The following is a 26,059-nucleotide window of genomic DNA, read 5'->3' as shown; positions in this document are numbered from 1 at the left end:
ATCATGCCTATTTCTTCCAGTATAAGGCTCCTCCATGAGTAGGAAAAGTGCAAACCCTCCCTCTGCCTTGTGCTACCCCAGCAACTGGTACCAAGAGATCCATTGCCTCTCATGCTAGAGGCAATGTGTGGCCATTCTAAGTAGCTGCCACTGGCAGGCTTACCCTCCGTGAATCTGCTCAATCCCTTTCTCAAGTCATCCAAGTATGTAGTCATCACTCTATCGTGGGCTACTGAGTTTAAGTACCAGTTTCATTGTACAGATCATTCTGCAAGGGAGAACATCACTGATATTTTCAGGGATGCAGCCTTTAATCAGCAAGTCAATCAACTGAATTGACCAGTGGGCAATTTTAATTAATGGTTAATCATTTCATCGTGTTCTTATTTTTAAACTATTTAAATTATTTACAGTGCTGTGTTTGCACTCCCTCATATTCCAAAGCAATTCTTCTGAACTGAATCTGAAATATTATTTATTAACACCTTACAGTTTAGGAGCCAGGTTATCTGAAATAAAAACAGTTTCCATATGAACTTCTTGTGATTTGCAATTAGCACTGGAGAACCCTCCTCATCAGCTGTATGATAGCCATCAGGAATAAAATCCTCTCCAAAGGAGCAGTCCATCCTTATGGAACTTCCTCTATGGAGGTGTGCAGTTATAGTATTTAAGAAGACTTAGATACCCTATCTAACCTATGTATTTCAATACATAATAATAATAAATTATCGTACTTTCAGCCTGGAACTTGGACTGACCTCATCATTTAATTATTTAAAGAATATTAACATGTTGTGTTTTGAGCCATCATGTCCTCTTAAGTTGGCCTCCAATATAAAAAGTGAAGTACATTTCCAAAAACAAAACATATCAAAATATCTTGAATCACAACATAATGAAATCTACCAGAATTAAAAGTATTTGTAAGAGCAACAGCTTTACACAGCCACCTTACAAGCCAAATAGTACAGGTAGTCCTCGTTTAGTGGGATGCCTCATTCAGTGACTGTTCACAGTTACGACAGTGATGAAAAGTAACTTTGTGACCAATCCTTACATTTACAACCTTCAAAGGGCTGTAAAGCAAAGGAAAGCTGAAGTAAGATCATAAGCCATTTCACTTAGCGTCTGCATCACTTAACAACCAAGTTCCCAGTCCCAATTATGGTCTCTAAACAAGGACTACCTGTATTCCTATCTGAGAAACTGCCTTGAAGAAAATGGAGCTTTACAAACTGATTGGAAGGCCTGATGGGTCTCATGATTCTCTCAGGGCCTCTTACGGGATAGCAAATTCATACAGGGAGAGATGGGTTTTCAAATCATCTAGGGCTTCAAAAGTCCACTTTAGCATTTGAATCAGATCATGGGATGCAGCAGCAAGGAATGCAATTGATGCAAGTTTGTTGTCACGTGGTCCAAATGAGGCCCCACCCACATGCAGTTAGCAACAGGATGCAGCAGTTAATTTCTGAACCTTCTTCAGATGCTAACATCTAATATGGATGTCCCTAATGCATATACAGGTATGAGAAGAAAGCTGAGATTGTTCATGACTTGATAAAGAAGGATCCAGAAACATCAGAGGTCATCGAAGAAAAAAGAAAACCATACAACACAGTGCCACCAACGAAGTTTCACAAATGCCTGAAGGTAATGAACTCTTAGTCAGAAATCTCCATCTGAACAAGAAGCAATATGGGAACCCTAAATACGTGCAGTTATGAGACTTCTAATAAAACACATCATAGAAAATACCAACTCCTAAGTCAGAAGGAAAAGAAAACCTCCTCTCGGCTGGATCCTAGAGCCATAGCTTACATCACACAATTCCAGTTTCACAATGTGTAACAAACATTTAGGAGCTAAAGGCAGTAAGCACTATCCAAATGGACTGATGCTATATAATCTAGTCCAATCCTGTCATCACCTCAAGAATGAAAGCTACAGGGCTACAGCATGAGCTTCATTTGGATGCAAGATGTTAAAACTGAAATATTCTCCAAGACCACAAGAAAGCCAAATCCTTAGGACTTAAACAGATTATGTTCCACATTTCCAAGGGGCATAAAGGAAATTCTAGCAAACTCAATAGGCTGGTGTCTGGGTGAGTTCAGTGTTGCATTGACATCCTAGAATGATTCATGGGTTTATGTGAATGTTAGAACAACAGTGTGTTTAGTAAGGGAGACTTGTAACCAATGCTACTGTTCCTTAAAGATAATAGCTATCAGTTAGTTTTCTTGTTTAAAAATAGCCTTGCCAGATGAAACCAATCCGCCTCCACCAAGGTCACAGAAGTTTCGTATCAGCCCACCAGGAGCAGAAAAAAGAACCAAAGGAAAAGGAAGTGGCTTGTGGTCTGGACTTACTGGCTGAAAGTATTGCAAGGTGGTAGTAGATGGTCACAGGTTTTGGTTGGCCTCAATTGTCAGCCAATCTGTGGTCCCCCAAAACTTTCTCCCTTATGCAGAGAGGTTCTCTGAGGGACCTTTGAAAAGGAGCTTCTGGTCATCTCTTGCTCCCTATCCCTGCTCCAAACCTGGAGCTGGAATGGAAAGTTCCATGAGTTGCCTCTTTCAAGGAACAATAAATTGCAGATTCCCTCCTCCCCAAAACTCTCCAGCTCAGAACTGGAAGGGAAGGTTGAGATTTATGGGCTGCACTAACACAACACATTTAACCTAATTATTGAATTAACCCATGTTCTGTATTTCTCACCCAATAAACTGAGCCACAAACTAGCCAATGTGTTTACTAGAACACACTAATCCACAAAAAACCTAACAGTTAATACTAATTATTACATATTACAGTTTAATATGTTATGCAAATGCCTCTTTTAAGTCTTGATCCAATTAAGCATGTTGTGTGAACATTTTGATAACCCCACAGCTCTAAACTTATTTACTCCAACATAAATCCTGGTACATTCAGTGAACAGTCCTGCAATTCTAAAAGCCAGCCACTACATCTTCCTAGCATCCTTACAGAAAGACCCACTCTCTATGATCACAATTTTCAACCCTCTCATCCCCATCTTCTTGCTACCTTTTCTAGCAGGCGCTCAACCTTCCGGAGTGAAGTGCGACGGGGGGTTTTGTCAAGTCCTGCCCCACCTGGGGATCCACTAGGATCTGAATGCTTTCCACCACTGCGCTTCTCCTCCTGCCGCTCAGCCTCACGCAGCTTTGCCTCAGCATTCAGGCAATCAATGCGGTATGTCTGGTAGGACTTCATAGCCTACAAATAGACAAAAGCTGACCAGCTCAAACTCAGTGAGCTTTGTTAAGAAGGAAAGACAAATCTTAATTATAAATTTAGAGGAATAAGTAAACCCTAAATACAAGTAGTCCTTGACTTATAATCACAGTTGGGAACGGAACTTCCATCGCTAAGCAATACAGTTGTTAAGTGAGTTGCATCTGATTTTATGACCTTTTCTGCCACAGTCATTAAACGAATCATGCAGTCGTTAAATGAATCTGGCTTCCCCCATTGACTTTGCTTATCGGAAGCCCCCTGGGAAGGTCGCAAATGGCAATCACGTGACCCTGGGATGCTGGAACCGTTGTAAATACATGCCAGTTGCCAAGCGCCCAAATTTTGATCACATGACTGTAGGGATGCTGGGATGGTTGTAAGTGCTAGGACTGTTCGTAAGTCACTTTTTTCAGTGCTGTTGTAACATCAAATGGTTGTTAAATGAATGGTCATAAGTCAAGAACTACCTGTACATGTCTAGCAAGCATGAATAAAGATATTTAACCAGTTTAATGTATTTATTAAATTACAATGTCCTGTATCCATTAATATTCTTTTTGTGGGACTCCTGTCCATTCCAAACATGGCCTACATAGGAGAACATTGCTATAGACGTTGCCTCTTGGATCAAAGTGGTCTGTTTCTTACCTGTTGACCTTATTAGCAACCCCTGCTTCAAATCTGTGGCATGAGGTAGCCTTTAAGGAGAAACTGGAGGATAGACCTAGTTTAGGAAGATGTGGAAATGGAGGAACAGAGGGGGGGAAATGATCATATAATGTTGGCATTCTTGATTTTAATAGAACTTGGACTTCCAAAAAGCACATTTTAATTAACAGAACAGTGATAAGTAGGATCCCAGGGAAGAAGCTAAAAGGAAAGGAGCTCAAAATGGGTGGGAGTTCTTAAAGGAAGAGATAATACAAACACAACTGTAAACAATTCTAGTGTGGGAGGAAAAATAGAGGCCAGCAGAAGAAGCCAACATGGCTACCCAAAAAGCACAGTGAAGATCTGAAAACAAAAAAGGACAATACAGAAAATGAAAAGAGGGCCAGGTCACAACAGAAGAGTATAAACCCGTAACCCAAGCTGATGTCAGAAAAACCAAAAGATCAGATACAGTGAAGTTAGTGAATGATGCTAAGAATAACAAAATGGGCTTCTTTAGATATGTTCAAAATAAAAGAAAAGGGAAATAATCAGTATATTTGCTGTTCAGTGAAAAAAAGCAAAATGCTAACAGGTAATGAGGAAAATCAAGTCCTACTTTCATTCAGTCTTCTCCAGCAAAAAAAACCATGTGTTCCAACAGGAAATTGCAAAGAATAAGATGAAGGGGCTGGACTGAAGCTTATGACTGATCCAAACATGGTCAGGGATACATCTTTATTGTGAACAAATTTAAACCTCCAGGACCAAATTAATTTCATCCAAGGGTACTGAAGGATCTAGCTAATAGTCTGGCTGAACCTTTATGTATTTTTTTTAGAAATTCTGGGCAACTGGTGAAATGCCAGATGACTGAAGGACAGCAAATGTTGCCTCTACTTTTAAAAATAGGAGAAAGGAAGATCCAGCAAATTACAGACCAGTCAGCTGAACACTGATACCTGCTGGGATGATTTTATAATAAATTATAAAAAAACACCTTGAAAGCAATTCAGCAATTGTCAAGAAGAAATCTTTCCAGGCTTATCTTACTTTTGGGAATGCTGTAGACAAGTATTTCTTGACTTTAGCAAAGCAAAGTACTCTATAACATACTGATTAATTAGCAAATTAATTCAGTGTGGAGTGGGTGCAGGACAATTAAGAGAATCAAAAACTGTACTTAAAAAGAGTTTATCAACAGTTCTTCATGAAACTGGAGAAAGATATGAAGTGGGATATCTCAAGGATCAGTCCAGTTTAATCTGGACGCACCAAGCAGAGGGTGGGACTTGATAGCCTCAGTGGCTGCTTCCATCCTAAATGCCTAATCTGGGAAAGGGGCAGCACAGCCCGAGAGTAAGCACAAAGGCTCTTCTGTGTCTACTGCTGCAAAAGTCTTCTGTACTGGACTGATGTCCAAAATTTTTTGAATGATTTCCATGGATTAGGAGGCACTAATCAAATTTGCAGGCGATACAGTATTGGGTGGGATAGTTGCTAATACCCTAGAAAACATCTTAAAAGATTAGAGAAATGGGCTGAAAGTAACAGAATTAAATTTAACAGAGGAAATGCAAAGAAACAAAAACGAGGTGCACAATTATAGGATGGGGGATACATGGCCTGGTAATAGTACTTGAGAAGAAAAACTTGGCCAAGTATTTGAATGCAAACCGAATTTGAGCCAACAATAAATGTGATTACAAAAAAGGTAGAGGCTGTTTTAGATTGCCACTTCAGAAGTATAATTTTCAAATCATGGGAAGTAACTGTTCAACTCTACTGCTTTCTGCTTTGGTCAGACCCCATCTGAAGTACTGTGTCCAGTTCTGGGCACCACAATTCAAGGAAGATTCAGAAAAGTTGAAACTGGTGCAAAGAAAGGCAATTAAGATGACTGGGGACTAGACACTAGGCCCCATGAAGAAAGATTTAAGGAGCTGGGTATTTTAGTCTTGAGAAAAGACAACAGAGGGTAGGTATGACAACACTTTCCAAATGTATGAAAGAACGCCACAAAGAAGAAGGCTGTGCTTGTTCTCTCTCATTCCAGAAAGCAAGATATGAAGTTATGAGTTTAAATTACAGGAAGACTGATTCCAACTAAATATCAGAAAATCCTTCCTGAGCACTTGGACAGCAGCCTCAGTGGCCTAGAGAGATGGTGGGCTCCCCACCACTGGTATTGTTTGAGCCAATGCTAGACCACCATCTGTTAGGAAGGCTTTAATCTGGACGCACCAAGCAGAGGGTGGGACTTGATAGCCTCAGTGGCTGCTTCCATCCTAAATGCCTAATCTGGGAAAGGGGCAGCACAGCCCGAGAGTAAGCACAAAGGCTCTTCTGTGTCTACTGCTGCAAAAAGGACCGAGTCATTCTATCACTGCCACCTGCCCTATCCTGTGACAGCCTAAATCAGGTGGCAATTGCAGGATAGGGAGCCTTTTTTCCCCACTTACCATCTGCAACTCTGAAATTGCCTTCAGCAGCTCATCCTGCATCTGCTGTTCCATCTCTTTGCTCTGGCCAGGGAGGAAAAAGGAGGAAATGTTAAGCTAGGGCATCCTTGGCTGTGCCGAGTCTACTCAGCCATAGGAAAAAACAGAGACATTGTTATCACAGCAGTCTGAGAATCTCAGCTTTCATTTTTAAGAAAACAAGTGTTTAATCCCTATAGTTACAGAAATATAATTGCAAGCCTGTGAGCAATGCTTGGGGATAATCATAAACATGGCAGTGATTAACAAGGATTTCCAGTGACCAAGGGGTAGGCTTCAGTGCTCAGGCAGTTCTTGGCTTCCCTCCCATGACACAAAGGATTTGCATAAGCAGCCTACACATACTTTAAAAAAATATGAAGGCCAGACCATTCAGACTCTCACTGCATAAAACTAGACTATCCTGACAAGAAATGGTTGAATACAAGCCCAGTTCAGATGTAACAGGAAAACACGATTTCCTGCTTTATGATGCTATATGTCTAATCTCAAAGATAACCATAACTTATCCCCAAAAAACCAAACCATCATTCTGCATGCTGCCTAAACTCAGGGAACTCTGATTTGTCGACATCAGAAGGGAAAATGTCCAATGTCCTCCTTACAGGTGCAAAAAAGGAAGAGAAAGGAGAGATGGAAACATACTGGCCTGGTGCTCCAACCAGTTCATTCATTACTTAGAAAAACACTGTATGTATATGTGCCTTCGAGTCAGTGTTGACTCCTGGTGACTGCCTGGACTAGTCCCTGCAGTTTTCTTGGCAAGATTTCAGAAGTGGTTTGCCCTTGCCTCCTTCCCAGGGCTGAGAGAGTGTGACTGGCCAAAGGTCGCCCAGCTGGCTTCGTGCCTAAGGCAGGACTAGAACTCATGGTCTCCTGGTTTCTAGACTGATGCCTTAACCATGACACCAGACTGGCTCTCCAGGCTTTTCATAGCCTATATAAAATAGAATTTTGGTATCTCTTGCAGTGTCTGTTTCCTGACCTGGTCTACCTCGAAGGGCAAACACCTTAACAATCCCTCTGGATCTATCTAGGCTAGAGAATACCTGAACCCTGTAAGAGGACAAATTGCCTGATGGGTCTGTCTCTTTTGTGCCACATTTAATACTTCATGGCCTGCCCACTCAATTTTCTGCTTTTTAAGAGTTTTCAATTATAATTTTCTCCTGCAACTAATTTATAGGGAGACAAATGCTTGGCTGAAGGCAGGGAGCGCTGAGTCATCTTACACATCTTAAAATGGCAAATGTCCATCTACTGAACATGGCTGTCCTTCTCAGCTTCTGTCTGCCTGTAGGTAAGACTTAAATAATCAAGAGTTGTAATCCATTGACAAAGAGAAGGCTTGCAAACTGCTGAATTTGTGAGCACCTTGGTTCCAGATCAAGATCTAGAAGGTGGCTTAATGTAAGAGCTCCAAATACAAACATGGAAATTACTGTTGTGACTTTGAACCTTTGGTGAGCAAGACACAAAACTCAGAGGAACTGACAAGTAGAATGGGGCTGCACGCAGTGATCACAAGAAGATGCTGAATACAAACAGCACACCACGTTCAAAGTATAATATTTGAGCCCATCCTCCATAGTGGCACACCTCTCCCACACACAACCACCATCACATTTGGTGCTGGTACTTCACAACTATGTTCCAGGCCACCAGGCACTGGTCTGCCAGGTAAGAAACTGGATATGGGAAAACATTTCCCATGATTACATAACAGTCACAGAAATAGTTCCCAGCCTCTGAACTGATCAGGAGAAGACTGAGGAGAACATTCTGACACAGATGCTAGAGAGTCATGAAAAGTCTTCTTTCTGTCCGCTTTCCCTTTTCAATCAGGCATAATAACTGGCTGAGGGCAAAGGGAGACTCTAGCAAGAGCAAGAGCAAGGTTGCAAGAGCAAGAGCATGGGCCATAAGGAAGAGATTGTTGTTTATGCCTAGGACTCTGGACAAAGTCAATCTTTGATAGACATATCAAGGTGGCCTGCTGAGGATGGAACCCACCCTTCTCCCCTCCAAAGCACCTACTTTCCGGGCCAATCGCCCCACATCCTCGCTGATGTGCACCAATCGAAGCGCCAAATGGCCTGTGTAGATCTCACTCAGTGCTCCATGATCCCGGCTTGCCTGCCGCGTCTGGTTGAGGATCGTATACCAGCAATTCAAAGGAGAAGGAAGATTCTGGTCCTTCCTGCATGGAAAGAAGGGAGCCTTTTCATCTTTAACTGGAGGAACAATTCACTTAGAGTATCTGTATCCTTGGCTTTTATCTTCCCTTTATCTCTCTTCCTTATTTATGATTTGTTTTTTCTATTGCTTCCCGCCATTTAACTCCAAGGAAGTAATCGGTGCTTGAAATTGGTCTTGGCTAAGTCTGGCAATGTGCTGGATGAAGATCAACAGTCTAAAATTAACTACTACCACCCAAAAGGTGGAAAAATCTTGGTCAAGAGGTAGCTGAGCTCTGGAATTGTGGTTGGCTTGTTCTGTGGTTAGCCTGTTCTATCAGATGCACTCCCTCTGAAAGAGGAGGTCTGCAGTCTGGGGGAGCTCCAGAACTGCCTCTCTATGGTTATAACATGGCAAGGAGTGTATTTGCACAACCACATTTAGTGTACCAACCATGACCATTCCTAAGCCATTTGGACCTGGCAGCAGTTATCACATCTTGATTACACCCAGCGTGACTGCTACAGTGCGTTTCACCGATTTGTACCACACACAGCTTAAGATTAAAGTACTGCTGTACACAAAAAAAATCAAACAGAGCAAATCATTGTCTGTCCTATGGTCCCATCTTCTAGACTCCAGCAACAAGATTTGGCCATCTTTCACTCTTCCTGCTGCTCAACTTCCGTTTTCAAATCTATGGTCAGAACTCTGCATCTCCATGTTCTTTCTCATAAGAAGGAGAGCTGTTGTTGCTGTGCTGACTTTGCACTGGTGCACTAACCCAGTATTGCTGATGAGGTAACCTAGTCATAACACGAAGCATTTGTATCCTCTGAGATGAATTTGTTGAATATAACAGGGGATCACAGAAGCTTAGTTACAGATGATGTCTTCAGCCATCCTGATAAAGTCAGCCTTAACCCTTGCCATCAGCCCTTCCATCAGCAACTCATCTCTCCTCCATCCGCCATCCCATCAGTCATTTTCTCCTCTGCTGGCCACCTCCAGAAGTAATTTCTTAAAAATAAAATAAGCAAAATCTGGCTTTCCTTAGCAATATCAAAACTGCTTTTTACTCTGCCACTTGGCCTGGGGTGGGGAAAGAAGACACCAAGTGTGGGGATAGCTAGCTCCTTAGAGGCCTGCCGTCTCAGCCTCTTGGACTTTTTCTTTTTTGGTAACGCTTTGTACAGTTTTCATGCTTTATGTAATTTTGGATATATTTATTGTTTTAACAAATTTTGTGAGCTGCCCAGAGTCCCCCATTAGGGGGAGATGGGCGGAGATAAATCTAATAAATAAATAAATAATAAAATAAATAAAGGCATCTCATGTATTCAGATCTGAATATAGATTGATATTATTATATACCCTGGGCCTTTTAATTTGGCGATCCTTCTTTTATATTATGATATTCTAATCAATTATAGTATATTACAGTATTAATCGTTGTTTTATTCTCTGTTTGTACTGCACTTAGTTATAAGCTCACGGCAAATAAAATTACCTCTCCTGCATGGGTGCTATATACTGTCTGTAGGATAAGCACCTCATTCATGTCAAACATCACATCTGCTTCAACCTGTTTTCCTAAATATTTACCTTCAAATATTTTTTTGTAAGTGGCTTTTTTTGGGTAAGATTTTTTTGAGGCAATCATGGCTTGTGCTGTTACATAAAACATATTTCAGTGTTGTGGTACTTTCAATTTTTCTTGTGAGATGTTGCTAAGAGGAAGGTCCACATTACTTGACAGGAACAATCAAAGCCCAGGAGTTTTCTATCGGTATTATGAAACTGATTAATGGATTATGGAATGTATTCCACTAAAACTAATTGGGGTATTGACTGGAGAGTGAGTGAAATGTCAAAAGGATTATGGGAGGGAATGCCCCTCATACCTCTAGCTCCCCCAAGAGATTGGAAGGCTGGGAAAGTTTAGTCAGTTTTCTAACCAAAAAAAAAGGGGGGGGGGACAGGGATGAGGAATGATGGCTTGAACCTAAGCACATTGGCAGGAAACTGGGCTAATTAGAAACATTCCAACAACAGTTGCCTTCAAGTGCAGGATTACAAGTCGCCAGCTCATGACTTTCTATTCCTCCCTGTATAGTTATTTGCCATACTGTCTCTCATCTGCCATTGGAGCAGCAATTGTGGTTTGGGAAACAATCACCACTGCACTACCTTACACACAAAATGGATCCCAGTAAAGATCCTGCAGGAAATCCCCAAGAGTTAAACTCTTGAAACTTACTATTCAGTAATGTCTCTAACTTTTTTTTTCAGCTCCTACCCCTCTAATTACCACCCTCAAGTTGTCTCTCTGGAATTTCCTTCTTACCCTCTGAAGAATCCAAAGATTCTACCTGAAATTCTGATGCTCCTTGGAGCCACGTATCTTAGCCGAGAAGCGTTCAGACAATTTCTCCAGTCCTCGGGAATATTCTTGTTCCACCTCAGCCTTCCGGCGCAGGAAGTCAGCCACATCTTGGAGCAATTGTTGCCGACTCTCTGCCTGAGAGTCAAGACCTCGGACTTGCTCCCCCATCTGCCAGCGCATTTCTGAGAGAGAAGGACAGATTATAGCAGAGGGAAAGGTTTGGAGAACAAGAGTTTCTGTAAGTCATCTTAGGTTGGAGGCATTTTCTTAAAACATTGCTCTGGCATTCCCCCTGAAAGTGTTGGTTTGTGAGTTGTGGATCCTCCTGAACTCATGGCACCTGCTTCAATAGCAGGTAGAAGCCATGACCAGGGAGCCTTCAGCCATCTTTGGCTGATGTACCAGTTACAACCTTACGTGGATCTGGATGCCCACCAAACGTAAATCCCACCTTGATCACCATTCAGTTGCCTGCTATAACTCTCTTTCAAGATGACTTGGATGCTGCAACTGGTACAAAATATGGTGGCTAAACTATTGGTGTGATAACCCCACCAGTGCCAAGTAACACCAATTCTATTGTTGTTACATTCATTACTGGTGGGTTTCCAGGCCTAAATCAAAGTGCTATCTGGCACAGCATCAGGATACTTCAGGCAATGCCTTGCTAGAACAGAATCTGCCCTCCTGGTCCAGACACATAGGAAAGACCTGTTAAGGATTCCTCCCTCAAGAGATACATGAAAAACAAGAAGTATAAGAAAAGCAAGAGATACAAGAAAGCAGGCCTTCTCTGTGGCACCCCCATTCTTTGGAACCTTCTTCCCACAGAGTTATGTGTGGCTCTTGTGATTTTTGCATTTCACAGTCAGATAAAATCTATTTCTGCAAGCCAATATTCCAAACTGATTGTTGGATCAGAATAATGTGATTACGACTTGATCATTTTATTAGATCATTATATTATTGTATCATCATCATTATCATCATTGTTGCCGCAGCCACCTTATTTTCTTTGCTTTGCTTTGTTATTATTTTCACAACAGTTTTTTGCCACCCAGCATTCACCAGGATATAGGCTGGATATGAGCACTGCTGAATAAATAATGGTTTTAGGAAAAGCTGAAAGGAAGATCATTGCAACGTGGTGTTCCACTCAACTAGCTTTTCTCTTTATCAAAGAAGTGATTATATTGTTTCAAAAGCAAAGGACGCATTTACGGTCTTGCTCTCAGACTGAGCCCAATCTTATCTTGTGGTCACACTACATAGATGCCAAATTATCAATCTCAAACAATGATTTAGTAAATGAACCGCTCAGTACCTTAAAGTCATGGTGTGAACTTTTAAAATATAAAAGATCTGTTCATCACTTAATTTTGTTCCTTAAAAAGGAAAGACAGTGTCAAATGGGAGTGGGGGAATGGGGTTGTAGCACTGAGGGAACAGGCTAACCAGTATTGTTTTCAGTCAGCTTCTGCGACCAGCTGAGAGCGTCAGCTTTTACAACTTCAAAGGCCACTTATGGAAAGGGATAAGGACATCTGCATACAATACTGTGTGCTTCTGCAGTAACTCCATTCCCCTCAGCTTCACACCTATGTAATATCTATTTGGCCAGAAGCAAAGACAGGACAAAAGAAACAGGCACATATTCATACAGTTTTCAGCCCTACTATTCACTGGAAAGTTAAATAATGAAACAGCCCAGATAGGAAAGTTCTCTAACACCTCCAGGTCTGTTAGGAAATATAAGCTAAACATAAATCAAACATTTCCACTCCACATTAGTATGCAAACCCAGTTATCTCCTGACAAGCCCTCTATAATTAACATCTTCAAAAACATGCTGTAAGAGTCTTAAGATAGCATCTTTTTAGAGACAGCACTGAGGCTTTTTAAAAAATGCTGTTAGTTTCACAACTCCCATCCACAGGAGGATTCAGAAGGAAGCAACACATTCCAGCTGGAGAAGAAAAAGAGATCAGTGAATAATTTTGAACAGACAAATCCCCCCTTCTTGATGAGGGGGCCCTGATTTCCCAATTCTAGTTCATATGAAGGGATTTATATTAGGGATTGGGATATATTCTTAGTAGCGTGAAACATGCTTAGGGATCCTTTACTATTATTTTCTTGTATATACTTGAGAAATAAGTCCTGGCACATATTCTTTCCAGAAAGATGGTAAAGAAGTATAGTAAATTTGATCCATTATGGAAACAATCCACACTTCATATCTGTTGGCTTAAGGGGTTAAGGAAACAGCAGACACCTTAAAGCAGAATTTCAGATGCTCTTCTGGCATCCATAAATTCCACAGAGTTTAGGACTTAGGTAACAGGATTCTCTGCCCCCATGATCAGAATTCATAAATGGAAGGTCTGGTAATGAGAGAGAAAAGTTTTATACACAAAGAGAGTGCTTCTCCACAAACAGCTATCTTCAGAACTCTCATTGGAAACTACACAGAGCAGACAAGTACCTAACAATATCTTGAGACTACAGACACAGGTATCCAACACCAAATTCTGGCTGACTTCAGGAGTCAAGAGGTGTCTAGACACAGCAAACACACAAATAAGGAGGGGAAGAGCAAATCCAGAGATCAGCAATGTCACAGACAGCCAAAACCTCCCACCTCTTTTGCAACTCATCAGTTCTCATGAAAGATCATAGGGTTTTTTTGGGCCAGACAAGCATTTGATCCCTGAGGAAACCTATATTGGCATCTTCCAAGACATGGGGCTTTCGAAGCCAAGCTGAGCCAACGAACTCTAGGCTCAGTTCCTGCTAGAGAAAGAAATGCTGTAGAAATGTCAGCATGTTTCCTCTGGACCTATGATAAGAACTCCCACCACTTCTTGGATTCTGCTATTTCCCCCTCCCACAGCGGGCAAGACGTTTTATGCCCTGCCATTGTCCCCCATCCTCAATGCTCTGAGGGAAAGCTTTGCTGCTTCTCTCACACAGTGGCTGGTTGAGAGTTTTAACTTCCTTCTTTTTGTTCGCTGCAAAAAGAGACAGTGGCAAGTGAAGAACAAGAAAGGGATGGGGTGCTAGCTAGCTGGCTGCCATGTTTAGCGCTTCCCCTATTGGCAAACGGAAGGGAACAGTGGCCAACTCAAGGATGGGAAGAGGAATGTACTTGCCCTGTGGCTGAAAAACGCCACTTATTTGAGAGTGGCACAATTAGATAGTACAACTATGGCAAACAGCTCTCACAGCTTTCTCTATCACCCAGTCCTGACTGTTTTGGGGTCTTTGGTCTGAACTGTATTGCTCTAACATTCTGTTCCGCCAGACCACGCAGAGCAAAGAACAGGTGGATGAGATAACTGCTTGCAAAGACCAGGCAATGTTCAGAGGTCCTTTTACTTTCCATAGTGCCCACACAGCACCCACACTCTTTCATTATAACCCCAATCAAGGCAGTCTTCTCTACTTCCAGTGACTGGTGAGGTTGAGACATGAGGACTGAGTTCTCAGGTCACATCACTTCCTCTTTTCTTTGCAAAGTTTTCTGAATATTCAGGCCCAAATTCTGCTGTTGGTGGCAAAAGCTCATTGCTGTCTCTTTGCATCTCCCCATAGCTGCATTTCCACAGGCAAGGAATCCATCTCACACCCTCTTTGTCTCCAGTAGCAATGACCACCAGAACACTCCTAGATCCTTCACCATCAGCAGGCAATCCACTGGACTATGGAGGCTCCTCTCCCCTTGCATGCTGTGGGATAAGCAACTACCCAAAAAACTGTACTGTGCCTTTCATGGAGCCACAGGGGTTGTCCCTTAGTTGCTTTAAGAGAGAGAGAGACTGAGATCTCGTCTCATACACTACTATGATCGGGCTTCAGTTGCCTCAGGAATGGGATTCTGAGTAGAGGAAGAATTAGGATGAGAGTAGGACATCCATCCATTCCCTGCTCACATGGATGGTACACAGGTGGGATAGACACCACTAACAGTCCGCATGAAGTAATCACTTGGGCTGGGAAGCAGTTGAGAGCCAGAGTTTTTTAGGGCAAAGATTGCAGTTATGTCAGCAACCAAGAACTGCCCAGCTTTTAAGGTCAAGCAGCACATGGCAAAGGATCCATTAAACCGCAGGACAGGTTACAGACAGGGTAAGGGCTATTTCATCATGCAAAAACCCAGGATACTAATCCATGTTACCTGGAGGAGAATCCTCTATCTTTCCTAGTGTGGGGCCATATGCTGGACCTGTAACATGTGAACTGTTCCTGGCCTTCAGCCTGGCCATCATGAGTAAGTTTCCTATCTTCTATTGTGGAAGAGTGCTTAAGCCAATCACACAAAGGGTGAGTGAGGGTATTTTCCTTCTTCCCACTGGGTAGACTCAAACCTCCATTCCTAATCCCCTTGTCCCAGCTGGTATTCATGTTTGTATGAGAATACAGTAGAGTCTCGTTTAACCAACCTTCGCTTATCTGACATTCTGTCCTATCCGACGCCCCTAAAAAAAACACAACACGCATAAATTGGCAATGAGAAAAGTGTGCCGCTTGTTTGCGAGCGTGAGTGTACTCTTTCTTGTTGCTCCTGACAGTGCGGCGCTGCAACGCAAAAATTGATTGTAACAGGCGCAGCGGATTGGTTTTTTTTTTTTTTTTAACCACACTCAATCGTTACTGTGTGTTATCCAACATTTTCGCTTATCCGACATTCTGCCGGCCCATTTATGTTGGATAAGCGAGACTCTACTGTGCTTTCTTTTTTACTTCTTCTGGACCCTCCCGCTGGTTGCTTGTCAAAAAAGTATTTTCCTAGGTGGGTCCTGATTCCTCATCCCAGGAGAGCTACGCATGCTTTGTACTCCGTATCTGAAGGAACGAATGCTGCTGCTGGCTCTCCTTGTTGCTCTGTAAGGAAGCAGACCTCTGCCCTGAAGGATCCCAAACTGGGGACTGGCAGTAGCAAGAGAGTTAACTAATTGGGACAGCAGGGTTGCTGGAGGGCAGGGCTGGCTCAAGGGTATACAGTACCCCTAGCCAACATTGACTGATGGAACCATCTCCCAACAATGTGAAGATCTCCATGTTTAGAATGATTTGGAAGGAGGGGTACTGTTGGTACCCTTAAGTTTGGTACCCTAGGGCAGTGCCTACTTAGCTTAAAGGCAGCCCTCCAGTGGAGGGGAGTCCAGTGGCATCACTCTGAATGTGGTATGAGTGTGGCAATGCAGAGGTGTGTCCTGGGGAGAATGTCTCTGTCTGAGAGTGACAAAATGTTGGAGTCCATATTTTTATACCTGATACTGGTACCAACTTGCTTTAAAAAAAAAAAATCCATAATCTCATACAGTATAGACAAACCTCTTAAATGAAAGACGTAAATTGCTTCATGGCATTACACGCTAAAAGTATTCCAAACATAGAAGTGAACATGTTGAATCTTTCTTTCTTGTGAATGATGAGCAATTTATTTGCAAAAAAAAAAAAACCCTTCAGTTTCCTGCAATCAACCAAGCTGGAATGACAGACTTAATTGGTTGCCTTCCCTTTTCTCATCATAGCAACAATTAAGGCTCTCAAAATAAATGCCTTTTGTCCTTCATTTACTGCAGCACACATCTAGGAATTTTTCCTTTAAGTCAAAATCCATGATGTTTTACGAACATTTCATCTGCTTCCAAAATGAAGAAATAAACGAATGTTGAATCAGTTCAATGAATTCTTGTCAGAGCACCATTATTCTAAAACAGCAATAAATACTATCAATATGTATGCAACTACTACTTAGTAAATCAGTAGCCTCTTTAGTTCTATACAACCAATATATCTCTTTTCACAAATTAACAACATGATCTATGATCTCTTCCTCCCAGGTCAACAGGCAACTAATTTTTCCAACACAAAATTCTATATATATATGTACAACCACTCCTCTTTAAACATGGAATTGCTGTTGGAGGCCAGCTAATATCAGTTGATTCCTGTCACTTGCCAAGCAAAGCAACAGAATTTGGGTACTGGTGTGCGTGTGTGTGTGTGTGTTTTATGTGTGTTTTTAAGGAAATCAAAATGTCATTTGGGGCATCTCTGTCAATAGGTGCTCACCAGAGGTATTGATGCTACAAAAAGCTGGAGAATCTGGGATTATATAGACTTAACACATCTGGAGGATATAAGGTTAGAAGAAGCTGATCTAGAACCCCTCTTAATCTCATGTCAAGATTGTTTCTCATAAATTATCAATAAGCTAACTTTCTTAGGAAACAGAAGTTTTAAAGAATACTATCACATTTCTGCATATTGCTTTCTATCTATAGTAGCACCCCCCAATTTGGCACAACAGTGTCAGGTAAGAGACCATAGGCCTATACTCTAGAAAACAAGTCTAGTCATTCACTTAATAACAGCTATGAATACAAAATATGACACATACAAAGGTAGAACCATAAGCAGAATCAAGTTGTATTTGATGCAGAGAGACACAAATTGCATGAAATCACACTTAAGTAAGAGATACAAAAACAGCATCACTACTGCAATCAAGCCATCCAAAAGCCACACCTTGGAGTGAAATTGCATATGTACTTATTAAATTGCATAAATGTGCATAACACCACTGACTGCTGAACACTGTTTCTCAATGATTCAAGCAAGCATGAATATATAATTATGTAGCCTAGGCCTAAACAAAGAGAAACCATGGCTTCAAAACATATGCAAAACGGAAACCCATCCTCTCTCAACAATCATTCATTTAAACTAGAAAAGGAAAAGAATGTGTGTGCCCTTTTCATGTCATGCTCATAGTTTGTCACTGGCATGGACATTCTAGTGTAAATGTTAGTATTTTGTATTCAGATGTCCTGCATATACTGAACTATCATATGTAAGAAAACCTACCTTAAACATTCCAAATAGCTACAGTTCTTCCACTTCTGTGGGGATTCACTCTCCCACTTACAGAGAGAGGCATTAAGAGTCCCATATCTTGTCATAGTCTCTTTGACAGCTCTGCTGGCTGATGGACACGGGGAGTCCATCATCCAAGTTACACGCAGTGGCACACCACAAGCCCTGCTAAATGGAGCTAACACTTATCTCATGTATCTTTACACAGAAACAGGCTTGTAAATAATCATTCACCTGGCAAGCTAGAGGAACACTTCAGAGGAACAGGTGATTATATATATATATATATATATATATATATATATATATATATAATAATTATACATACTACAGTTCCTGCATAAAAACACTGCATAAAAAATTTTTCACTTGCGAAGTATGACCTACAAAACATACATAGAGGAGCATCAGCAGGCGGAGTGGGGGTTGCTCTGCAAGACCTGGTCATATGCTGCAAATACTCTAGAAAAGTGTAGGAACAATGCAGAAAGTGGAACTGAGTACAAAATTCAGCTTCTAGTCCTTTGTAAGTGAGAGATTACACTTGAAAGTGTGCGAGTAGGCAATGCCTGCTGAAACTGCAGAAGCCAGTTGAGGAGCTAGATACTATCAAGCAATTAGGGAATTACATTTCTGAGCAAGGTATCTTGTCTCCGCTCTTGATATCACAAAGTATGTGTGTGTATGTGTGTGTGCGTGTGCGTAATTAGTTTTATTTATTTATTTATTTATTTATTTATTAAATTTGGAAGGCTGCCCAACTCTGGGTGGTGTACAGCATTAAAAATGCTAGAATCCAAAATAATGAGAAAAGAACAATATACTGTATGTTTTGGAAGAAAACATCAATATGCTCTGGCCCAGTATGATCAGGCTTCAGTATAGCAGAAGAAGTAAGAATGCACAAATTAACAAAAAGGGAGACGTTAACTGAATTCTTTCCACCAACCAGCCTAGAATTCAAAACCATGATCCATGTCAGATAACAGGGTGCTGGAAGTCCATTGGATAATTAAGAAAGGAGCCAACAATTGAGGAGGGGGACCGCATCTGCTTCATCTACCAGCTTTAGCAAGAGACACAGAAATGGATAAAGCCCTTCCCCCACCCCTCTGCACAAAAGCCTCTGAAAAATAAGAACTGACAACTCGGAAGCTGTACTCAGTGGGGAAAGAAAACTCAGCTGGGAACATGGAGAAGGGAGAACTAGTTGACTGGAGAGAAAAAGGAAGGCAGAGATATCAGGCCATTCTCCAACCCTTCCCATGCAAAATCGTGATTCAGCAACAGGATAGGAGCAAAGGCAAGGATATGGGCAAGGGGCATGAAATAAGAAAGCCTCAGAGTCCCCTCTAGGAAGCATTTGCTCCACTCCAGCGGGCCACGGAGGAGACAGTGAAAATAATCCATATTAATTGCACAACAAATTCAGGAGTCAGGTATTCAAGAGTCTGCAAGTAATCTGATTTATAACATGGCTCAAATCTTAGCCTGAACGCAGCTAATAACGTATTATGCTTCTCCTGCAAACTGTGCTGTTCTTTAGAAAGTAATTTGCTTAAGAAAGAATACATTAGTGATGCAATTGCAAAGATCTTATTTATTAAGATTTACCTGCCTTCATATTTCTATGGTGGCTTAGCCAGGAGGCCACCCCTACTGACTCTCCGGATGATCTGGGATCCAAAGCTCATGTCTCTCAGGGCAAGTTCTTGTTACAGTTCACCAACAAGTTTCTCCCTCCTCTGCTCAACCCGGTGCCTTCCAGATGTGTTGCACTACATTTTCCATAATTCCCAGCCAACATGGCCAAACAATGTCCTGACTGAGAACTATGGGAGATGTAATCCAGCAAACTCAAGGGGCAGTTTGCTCTACCATTACAGCTTAGCTACTTCATCTTTACCTTGAAGCCAAAGAGTTAACTTGCTGCAGGCCCCAAGCATTTTACAGTATTGCCAGAGGCAGAAGAGCAAATATGGCCTCCTATCCTTAATGAAAGCACAGAGCCTCCAGTAGTGGAGAAGTTATTAAAGCAGAACATTCCACAAGTGCTTCTCCCTCTGGTAGGAGTACATTTGTAATAATAAATTAAATATCCCTTCTGCTTCCTTCCATAGCACATTGAATGAATGGCCTGAGACAACAGCCTCATCCTACCTCATGGGAAAGCCAACCATACTCTACATCTGGATGTGTCTGACTTCGTCTAAGGCTAGGCTACTTGGGTGCACAGGGTCTGCATTCAGTGGGCCACTGGATGGATTTGTAATGCTGTGGCCACTCTTCTAAAATGGCTGATAAGGAGATGCACAATCAGGCCCAAAGCAACACACCCAGAATTTAAATTAGCTAACATGTACTCAGCCACCCCCTCTAGTTTCCAGGAATGTAAATTAGTCAGGGTCCCTTCTACCACCCCTGCTTCTCTTTTTTCTTTTTGCCTGGCAAAGTTGTCACATTTTCAGATCAAGCAGTGGGCAGCAAACATCCACTTTTTATTTGTAAAGAATGCCATTCTTGGAGATAAAGATGATGTGATGAGCATTTTGCTTTGTCAGCCCAGTCTCCCAATTAAAAGAACATTTGAAAATGTCAGGTGGGGTAGTGAGCCTGAAGGAACCCAATGGAGATGCTCCTTAGCATGTTGGAGCCCATGGGCACCATTGTGGCTAATCCTGCTCCAGGGGCATGCCATCTTCTCCAACATGGGTACATCAGCAAATTCCAGTGAACCAAGTCCCATGGTGAAAGCATCCCCAATCCCTCCTCAGGGGCTACTTTCCACCCTCAAAAGTGCCTTAACAGATCCTCCAAAGTGCCTCCGAACGAGGTGCCTCACCTTCTGCTTCAGAGTGGCACGGCTTCTGCTAGCAGGAACCCAGGAAAGGAAAGCAAGCTTAAATTTATTTCTATCTAAATATATTTATGTTCTACTTCTTTATGCATAGTGGCTTGTTTCCAGCCTTGTAAGGTTTAGGAGAAGTAATAGTGAGCAGGACGGTAGGATTTCTGAAAGAGAAAATTAAACCTAGCAGCGGGTGGATGTACCCGAACAATAAAGCAACCCTGCGGTTTTCAGGTGCCAAGTCATCAGGGATGCAGTAAGGTAGTTCAGTGGATGTAACAGTCTTATAGCCTGCTCCCCCAGCTTGAAATACATATTACTTACTCACATCAAAATACCTTAGGCTAGCCCTGTTGCATTTAGGGGCTCTCCTACTTATTCTGTTCAGTGGGACCCCAGGTGTCTGCCCCAAAGCCCTGCTTCAATGCCACCAATAACCCTGGTGTTTTGCCACTGATGGGAGAGAGAGGTCTGCTCCACAACATAATATCCATTGATTAATTTCCTGTGCAAATTGCATTATAAAATGAAGCACTGTCCCCTTGTCCAGCTGTTCCTTAATGAAACCGACCTTACACTCCCATGCGCACACCCAATTGTCTCAGTTGATGGTGCCACCCAAGTTCTATGGTTGAACCACTCTTGTTTTCTCCTCAGACACCAAAATGCCTTAGATCATTTTATGTGGCAATTGATTAAATGACAGTGAAGACTGTGAACCCACGTTGCTGGACCAAAGCCTTCTGGTATTCAGTGGAGGCGTCTGTGATATACGCAGCAAGTCAAGGCATGTCCAGAAAGGTGCTGTGCACTGGGGGGAAAGGGAGAGAAGCAGCTGATGCACGGGGCAGAGGCACAATTATTGCTGGCTGATCACTCACAACAGAGAGGAAGTTGAACAACCGGAACCTTGAAGAAGGGATGTTGCATTATAATCAACAGCTTCGCTGTACAAGGGTGTCTTCAGATGGGAAGTGGAAATGAACGTTTCACACAGAAGAGAGAGGCTGCTGGGAATCAGGACTCCTGAGTTCTTGTCTTTTCCTGTCAATCTGGCATATTTCTTTCTCCCCCCCCCCCCGCTAAGGAACCTCATATTGTGTCCTAAACCAATAACCCCACACCCTTTATCAGAGAGAGCTTGTTCCTGCTCCTGGAGCAGAAAAAACAATCGTAGCTTTTGCTCCGTTTTTACCACCTCTAGCAATAACATCTGGGCTGAAAAATCTGGGTCACATTTTTCTAGATTTCAGGGGCGGGGAGGGGTGGTGGGACAACACATTCGTCTGCCAGCAATATAAACGCAGCCGCAATGGATCCGCGCACCGAGGATGGTCCTCGGCAAGGCAGTCACCCCAGCGGGAAGGGGGCCCCTGGCTCCAGCAGACGGCTCAGGCTGGCGGAGCCCTGGATCACCCAGGCCTACAAGCTCACAGGCAGAGGGGAAGTGAGAGCGCCACAACGCCGTTGTCACCGCTGCCACCACCTGCGCAAACAGGGAGACGTCCTGCTCCGAAGGGCCGCTTCTGCCCCCTCCCCCGCTCCCCACTCCGGGCTGCGTTAGCGCAGTGGCGCTCCCGACGCACGCCCCCCCGTCCCCGCGCACACGGTGCACCCCTGTCCCCCTCCATGCGCAGCCCCGCCCCTTTCGCCCGCTGCAGGCAACTGGAGGAGCCCCCATTTCGCCCTCCGGCCCCCATTTTTTTACTCTCCAGCTCGTGCAGCCCCACCCACACCAGCAGCCGCCCCACCGCGACCCCCACCGGGCGCCGCCGCCGCCGCCGCCCCCCAACCCCGAGCTCACCTTTCACTTGGGTCTCGTACTCGGCCAGGCTGCCCCGCTCGCGGCGCGCCTTCCCCGGCGCGTTCATTTCGGCGGGTTGCGGCGGGGCGCAGCAGGGCCACCGCCGTCCGCCCGCAAGATGCGCACGGGGGATGCGGCGCGGTGTGCCGCGCTCCTGGGCGAGGCACCGCCCCCTTCCCTTCTGGTTCCCTTCCCCACAGGAGAAGCTGGGGCTGGAGCGGCGGGATTAACCCGCTGCCTTCCGGCTTCCCCTCCTCTCGGTGCCAGCCACAATCGGCCCCCCGTGCCAGGCGCTCTCGTCCAGGGCTGGAGCCAAAGGCTTTGTGTCACCCGCTCCAGCGCTCGGACTGCACAGAAGCGCTGCCAACAGCAACCGGAGAAACGGCAGCGGCGACTGTTGCACCACCAGATTGCACCCTCCTCTGCGAATTGCGTTGGAGTAACTACAGTACGCCGCCGCCTCCTCCATCGCCCATTTCCAAGGAAATACGAGGATCATCGGGAGTTGCCGCTCAGAAATTACACCTCTTCCTCCATCGCCCCTTTTTCAAAGAAATCAGAGCAGTACTCGCATGGAGTTGCCCCAGAGGGCTGCAACTTGGGATAAAGCCATTCAGTGGAAGATCTCTGGTGCTTCACGTTGCAAGTGTACAGCCACAGAGGGTTGTACATACAAGAGTGAGCAAACTGTTCTTGTGCGTTGTATCAGTGCCCCTGCCAAAGGGGAGGAGGAACAGAAAAAGCAAGAGAAACCTATCCAGGAAATCTTCTGCTGCCCTTAAATATAATTAAGTGTACTAATTAGAACATCATGCCAAGACTAGGTATTTGATTTCTAGCTTAGCATGGTATGAGAACCATCTGTTATGGCTCAGCACTGTTTGTGAACCTGGCCCCCATGGCTTGTTCCATAAATCTTAGTGTACAAATCTTGGCTCGGAACTGAGGCTCAAAGTTATTGCACTGGGTTAAATCTGCCACTCTAAGGAAAGGGGGAACCAACTACCTTAAAGCCAGAGATAGAATAAGATTCCTTTTCCATGCACACCTTTGTCCCAAGTCTCCTTCCTTTGATTCAAGCTGCATAAATGATTAAATATTTCCAGGAGCCCCATCACAGAGGGCCTTTTGTGGCATAGACTAGAGTGGAGAATAGGGCTGGGGCCGGAAAGCAGTATTCTTCACGCCCGCCCTCCTCTAAATGAATTCCCTCACCATATTGGAAGACATTGTTTTCTCTCCTGCACTGAAGGAAGATGAAAGGAATGGCGGAAGGACATGACGCCTTTTGCCTCAGGCGACAAAATTTCTTCAGCCACCCGAAGCCAGAAGTATTTGACCAAAGTGCATTATCATTAGGCCAGAGACGGACAATCCAGCATCTCACTCACCTCATTTTTTTTAGATTCCTTGAATTAAAAATATATGAAATGACAGAGTGCCAGTCTTCAAATTCATTTTCATTTCCAAGAGCACCTCTGGGACCCACATGGGCCTCAAAGGCAATCGGTTAAAATGAGTCATGGCTGCAGCCATTTCGAAATTTGCCAGTATGCCCAGGGCACCTGGAGCCAGGAAGTTTGCTTTCTGGTACTTCGGTTTTCTTTGACTGGTCATGTGCACCACATCAGCCATTTTGAGAAGAGGTCATGCTCCCTCAGGATTTTGTGAAAACAATCATGAGAGGCTCTCCTAATTCCAAATGTATCCCACTGGCCCCCAAGATTGCCTGTTCTTCCCATCAAATGCATATTTCACATTACTCCTAAGGAAGATGGGACAGAGCAAGAAAGGTCAGGGGCTGATTTCCTATCTGTGAAACCAAAAAATTCAAATCATTACTGTACTTACTGCCTTTAACGTTCTGTTAAAAATAGAAAATAGAAGTCATAACTAAATACAGGTAGTCTCCAGGTTAAGAACGCTGGAGTTACAGACGACCCATATTTATGAACAGAGCCTATTGTAGCAAAATTCAAACACAATGATTTGAGTTAAATACACAATGGTTCAAGTTCATTATACAATATTACTTATACAGTATTATACAATAATACTGTTCTGGCTTACATACAAATTCAACTTAAGGACAGGCCTTGGGGACAGAACTCGTTCTTAAGCTGGGGACTACCTGTACAGTAAAGAGAAGCACAGCCGTTTTTGCTATTGGCAAAACTAGTAACCAACTTTCAGTAGTTAGTAGCTAGGCTAGTCAAAAACAGGCAACTCTCTCATTCAAAACCTGTTGTGCCTCAGTGGAATGAGCAAGACCAGACTGATCAGAAAGAACATTTATTTATGCAGTATTGGTGCAAGTAATCCTCACGTTAAATGCTCTATGCAAGAAACACGGCATAAAACTTAGGAGACTTGCACTCAGAGGCCATTGCTATTTATACATGGAGTTTGGTGCTTGGAGCCATCCTGCACTATTTGAATTCCCACATGATCCAAATCTGCTTAACTCAGTCACCAAGTAAGTAATCAGGCCAAATATTTAAGGCAAATTATAACTGAAACATAACTTGTCTTACCCATCTTAAAAGCAAGGTCCTCTTTTTTTTTTTTAAATCAACAAGCAAATGTTTCCTTACTTCAGCAAAACAAGAAATGCACAGCTTTGCCTGAATTTAAACCAAGAATACAGAAGAACATTAAAATAAGAGCTGTGCCAGTAAAAAGTTCCCCATTTCCTGCCTTGTCTTCTTTGCCCCCCTTGCTCTCTTCTGTTAGGACCATCCAGAGCTAGCATGAACAAGCTTGAAGCTGGAGCCTTCACTGCAAAAAAGGGATTTCCCAGCACAGAGAGCTGCTTTGAATTCTACACCCTGTGCTGGTCCATTGCAAACACCCCCGCCCTCTTGGAGGAAGTTGAACAGGCACTTTCAAAGCTGGGATTATTTGGCCTCTGACTGCAAAACCACACTCCTAAATAACACAGGGTAGGGGGTGGTGCTGGTGGTTCTTGATATGTAAAGATGGACAGAAGGACCATTCAGAGCTTTCACACTCCTCAACCGGCCAAGGGGCAGGAAGGAGAGGAGAAAGATGTGCTGTGGCTGAGCCGTGTCAGCAGGCCTTGAGTTCAGGAACTAAGAGGCACTGCAAGATTGATGAGGCCGAGCCAACGCTTGAGAAAAATGAGGAAGTTGAAGAGAGAGAGAAAAACACAAGTCAAGCTTTGAGATGAGTTTCACTTTTCAGGCTGGAAGACATTTCTTGTCCCTTTTCCCTGGCATCAGGCACAAGGGAGGTTGCTTAAGAGCCATTGAGGAACTGTTCTTATAATCATGACATGAGACTTTCTTCAAAAAAAGTGGCACTTGAAGCTCCATGTAGAATGGGGGGAAGACGCTCTCTTGAACCCTGGACCACAAGGGATGGAGGCAGAGCTACTGCTGTACAGGTGAGGAACCTGTGACCCGCCAGATATTGCTGAATGCCCAGTGGTCCAGCTGGCATGAGGGATGTCGTGAGTTGTCACTTGTCTCATCAGGAGGGTCACAAGTGCCTTCCTTGACTCAGTAGCTCATTGACAG

The 26,059-nt window shown here is 43.3% G+C and overlaps 1 protein-coding gene across 3 annotated transcripts in view; it reads right to left on the bottom strand.

The window, feature by feature from the left end:
* The window catches only part of ARHGAP4 (Rho GTPase activating protein 4), a 50,636-nt gene extending 27,933 nt beyond the window's left edge, over window positions 1-22,703 (bottom strand). Inside the window, exons 1-5 of one of the 3 annotated variants that reach the window (XM_088137743.1) lie at window positions 22,521-22,703; window positions 10,970-11,165; window positions 8,457-8,619; window positions 6,381-6,443; window positions 3,055-3,246 (exon numbers count right to left, since the gene is read on the bottom strand). In XM_088137743.1, coding sequence (XP_087993869.1) covers window positions 3,055-3,246; window positions 6,381-6,443; window positions 8,457-8,619; window positions 10,970-11,165; window positions 22,521-22,587 — 681 coding nt within the window. In that variant the 5' untranslated portion in view covers window positions 22,588-22,703. Of the gene's footprint in view, window positions 1-3,054; window positions 3,247-6,380; window positions 6,444-8,452; window positions 8,620-10,969; window positions 11,166-22,520 lie in introns of those variants that run through there. The other 2 variants (XM_088137745.1, XM_088137744.1) reach the window with 2 other exon arrangements.
* Window positions 22,704-26,059: the final 3,356 nt, after the last annotated feature.

This window comes from Python bivittatus, unplaced genomic scaffold (assembly GCF_059951505.1).
Source record: "Python bivittatus isolate LINGU-HERP-01145 unplaced genomic scaffold, Pbiv_v1 ctg000220_np1212, whole genome shotgun sequence".
NCBI classification, from domain to species: Eukaryota; Metazoa; Chordata; class Lepidosauria; order Squamata; family Pythonidae; genus Python; species Python bivittatus.
This window is presented reverse-complemented; position numbering and strand designations above follow the sequence as displayed.